The sequence below is a fragment of the Lathyrus oleraceus genome, unplaced genomic scaffold, assembly GCF_024323335.1.
Source record: "Lathyrus oleraceus cultivar Zhongwan6 unplaced genomic scaffold, CAAS_Psat_ZW6_1.0 chrUn1055, whole genome shotgun sequence".
Taxonomy (NCBI): domain Eukaryota; kingdom Viridiplantae; phylum Streptophyta; class Magnoliopsida; order Fabales; family Fabaceae; genus Lathyrus; species Lathyrus oleraceus.
In genome coordinates this window covers 18,642-23,234 of record NW_026113446.1, presented here as the reverse complement: position 1 = coordinate 23,234, position 4,593 = coordinate 18,642, and the positions used below count along the sequence as shown (strand labels likewise).

General features: G+C 30.3%; 1 protein-coding gene across 1 annotated transcript; it reads right to left on the bottom strand.

Annotated features, from left to right (window-relative positions):
- Nucleotides 1-1,059: 1,059 nt before the first annotated feature.
- Nucleotides 1,060-3,215, bottom strand: LOC127115099 (molybdenum cofactor sulfurase-like). Its single transcript, XM_051046742.1, has one exon. The coding sequence runs from the start codon at nucleotides 3,137-3,139 to the stop codon at nucleotides 1,304-1,306; it is 1,836 nt and encodes a 611-aa protein (XP_050902699.1). The 5' UTR covers nucleotides 3,140-3,215; the 3' UTR covers nucleotides 1,060-1,303.
- Between the last annotated feature and the right edge of the window lie 1,378 nt (nucleotides 3,216-4,593).

Below are 4,593 nucleotides of genomic sequence, written 5' to 3'. Positions count from 1 at the left end.
GAGAGAGAGAGAGAGAGTCATTGTTATGGTAGCCTTGCACAAATGAGAAGAAAATAGATGAATTGGAATCAACGTGATTTCTTGAATGATTGTTGCGTACCACCTTAAATTTTTCTTGTTTTGACTTTCCGCTTGTTTTCTTTGTGTTTCTAATCTTTGGAAAAATGAAGTCAAATTTTTGTTCTGTTCTGAAATGTATTTATATCAGTCCTAAAAACATAAGCTCACTTAGTGACAGATAGCTCGCTTAGAGAACTGACGTTTCTTCAATATGAAATTTTCTGTCACATTGGCTAGCTTAAAGAGAGATCTCGCTTTGATCTTGTCGTGTTATGCTAAGCAAGACTGCTATTTTAGAGCAACTTGAGCATTCTGACTTGCCTTGCCTTGCCTTGAGCTCACTTTGACTTGGCTAAGCGAGGCTGCTGAATTGGAGAACCTTGCTAAGTGTCAGTCAATTTGCTCGTGATAATTGTCTCTTCTTTGAATTCCATCCAAATTTTTGGCTTGTAAAATCCATTGAAGTCCTTTTCAAAGGAACACTTGGTTCACATGACCTCTACCAACTTCCTTATCTCCTACTAGAGGGAACAAATATTTCTCATCATGTACAAGCTGACAAGATCAGTCTTATTTTCATTCTATTTAGAACTAATAATACTTCTTTATGTGGTTAGAACATGAGTTCAATTTGCAGATATTTTTCCCCTAGAATTAAAATCAGATTTTGCTTTGTATTTCTTGCTGCAACTTTCCCTTCAATGTCAGTTGTTTAGTTACTATGGACCTGGCTTAATTCATTTGGTAGTACAGAACTGTTACTATAGCAAATCCAGTTCTAAACATGGAAACAAGGAATGTAAGTATATAAAGAGAAAAACGCGTCATTATATTCAAATCCATTATCACTTTCACATTAACATTCTCTCTCACTCACTTGAGTGTTAAAAGTGTTAATCTTGCAAAAGTCCCTTCAGCACTGCACCGGAGGCACAAATTCATCCCAACGAGGCATTACCTCATCATTAAATCATTCCGTCAATCATTTCTAGTTCTGAATTGAACAATAATCAACATAGTTTCTGATCTCATTAAACAAATGAATGAATATGATCCTCAATGAATCAAATTTCCTGATACATGAAATTTCATCAAAATTCAAACTCTATAGACTCCCCTAATACAAACAATCCAAAAGAATGAAACATAATAGAACTTAAACCAATGTTGTCAATCACAGATCACAGAAAATAGCGCATCGTAGAACAATAGTGCTATAGCGTCGCTATTTGAAAACAATGATTTAAACTTCAACTGTTTTCTGATTGAGAGCAGTATATCTCCACCTCTCCTTCTCAACAAAATCAGCATCAAGAAACCTAGCAACAAAACACCACAGCTTATAGACATCTTCAAAATTTGCCAAAAAGCCTAATGCAGCAGTAACAACACTTATTCCATCTTTTTCCTTTTCTTTCTTTTTTTCATCTCCATACTTATCTGCAAACCATATATGATGCAACAATCCATAGCTAATCGAAATACTGCTTCTGTCAGCAAGCTTCTGAACAAGAACAGGTTCAACTTTTTCGCCTTTCCAATCGAATACATTGAATGCAATTGCTGGTCCTCTATCAAATTTAACTTTTGGACCGTAAATCTTCACTAGAGGAACACCTTCTGTGTTAGGATGCTTAAGCTTCGACATCGAATTCACCAACCAGTTAATCAAATACCTCGCCCGATCGTTAATCAGTATCAATCCTAATGAATCAACTTGGTCTAAACACTTGCATTCAATATCAAAGTTTTCGTTTTTCTCACTTTCTTTAACACCCTTTTGAAGGATTTGAACTTTCTTATCATCCACTTCCTCGATTTCGAACCTTTGCGATGGTTTTGACTCTTCATATTGATCTATGATCTTAATCTCAGATGCTTCTCCTTTCTCAAATTTTGCAGCTAAAGATGTCAAATAAAATGGTTCTTCTTGTCGATTTTTTTCTGGTACAAGATTTACTATTCCGACAGACGAATTTGTTTCCAACATAGAAATCGAAGTTTTCTTGATGAAAAGGCAACCGAATCCAGAAGGGTTTTCGCCAAAAACTTTATAACAAGAACAGATAAGAAAATCAGGCTGAAAAAGCGAAAGACCGAAACAATCCATATCCTTTGATCCTAATGCACAAGCATCAACCAAAACATTCCAACCATTCTCTTGTGCTATACTAATCCAAATATAAGGATACCTCGATCCCGTTACTCTCGAATGAAGAGGCAAAACAAAAAGACCCTTCATGTTCTTCTTCTTCTTTCTTTTACTCACAATCATTTTCCTCAACTTTGTTGACTGAATTCTTAGCCTTGGCCATGAAAACTCAGCAGACATAGCTTTCGCTCCTCGTTTTTCCGACGAACTAATCATCGCTTCAATCGCTTCGCTCTCGTGGTCATAAACTGTTAAAAGCTTTCTACTCTTTTGGAAATTATAACAATCTGCTACAAGTTTGAAAGCTGATGTTCTATTAGCTGTGAAAACCATGAAGTAATCATTTTCTGATATATTAAGGTAATTCATGATTCTTTTTCTCATTGCAGACTCAAATTCGGAATCTTTTCCACCATGAAGAAGTAAAGTCTTCAAAAATCCAGTCTTGCAGGAGATACTAAAGAAGGGCATATGCATATCAGTAAACCGAGGTAAATAATCTTGTGTCTTTTGATGAACCGAAAGTTCAGTTTTCGACGAATCATGAACATGATGTTGCATTTGAGAGTAAGAAAAAAGACCAATACCGATATAATCAAGACAAGTATGATTAGAAAACGAAAGATGAGAGTATTCCTTAGCTCTAACATGATCAACCTGTTCTGTCTCGGAGTATTGAGGATAAACCTTGTTGAATTCAATGAATGATTCTTGAAGAGATGGAAGAGATTCATGGTTTGTGAAATGAGTGTTTGGAAAGATTAAGGATGTTGTTGAGGATGCAAAAGTGTGACGACATTCTGATGAACTGTTTCTGTGTTTTGGTGATTTTGTGGTTTGAGAATTTGGTGAGGTGAAAATTGAGGTTGTGCAACAACATTGTTGAGGACATGTTTGTGGAGATTCATTTTGGTTAAGGATATCCATAGTTTTTTTAAGGTTTTTTTTCTTCTGTTTTTTTGAGGTTAAAGATAAGTGTTGTTTATATGTATTAGTAGTTTATAAATATTATATTTTTCTATCCAGCTAATGAATTTCTTGATTTTTCTGCAAACCGGCATATAAGAAAAAATGCACATAAAAAGCCAATTTTTTAAAAATTGGCAAAGTGATAAAGGTATTGGATTATTGTTTTAGGGTCGAATCATTCCATCATATATCAAACTGAATCATTAAATTGGATTAAATTGAATAATTGATTAAATAAATAGATCTTTATAATAAAATTCATATAGATATTACAACAATCTAATCAATAATCTGTATGACATGTACATAAATTTTAAAATTTTAAAATTTCAAAATATCATAATTTTATAAATTTATTTTTTAAATTCAAAATTTAAATATAATTATCACATATAAAATAATATAGAATATAAACTAAAATAAGTATTGAACATAGTCTAATTGCAAAATAAATTAAATAACAAAATAACTACAATGTCTATCCATTTAATTTAAATAAAAGAAAGTTGTTCCAAATATGTTTTTGAATAAGATTTATTTATATTTTAAATTTTTTAATTATTAAAACGATGTCGTTTTGTCTAGAAAAAATTAAGCATTAATCTGTCGATTTTCCAAACTTGTTGATTCACTTATTCTTCCCGATTTTTTATGAATTTTAGCATGTTCTCAGTGATTCAATAGTTTATCCGATCTAGGAATCAGACCAAACCGATGACTTATCTGATTCTCGATTTAACCAATTCAATCGATCGATCCGATCTGATTTTTAAAATACTGTTTTATGCATTGAAATATTTCTATTATTTTCATGTTCTTTTTTATTTTATTTTTAAATTAAATTTTATTTATATGTTATTTTTTAATTTTAATATAATATAAATATTTTTGTGTCAATATATTTTTAATTATTTATTGTAGATAAAAAATTAATGGAATAAAAATATCAGTTGATTAAATGTTATTTTTAACTATAGTATAAAAATACAAAAGGAATTTTTAAATTAATTAAATTTACTAATTTTAATGATATAATGTTAATGACCATAAAGTCTTTTAGAATAAAATATGAATTAATATTCTTTTTTAAACTTTGAATGTTTAAGCATTATAATTATGTTTTGAAACTTTAGGTTTTTCAGAAATAGAAATCTAAGACATATTTAACAATATTCATTTCAAATATATCTTCAAATATAATTAAAACTATTTTTTATTTCCAAGATTATTTTGTGTAACATTTGTATGTAATTATTGCAAATTTCATGGTCTTGATTTATAATTAAAATTGAAAAGAACTCTTATTTGTAATTTTTTGGAAAAAAAACTCTTTAATGTGCGTTTGCAATGTGTTGTTCTCTTATTAAATTAACTTTTTTAATCATAAAAATATAAATATATAATAATGATTA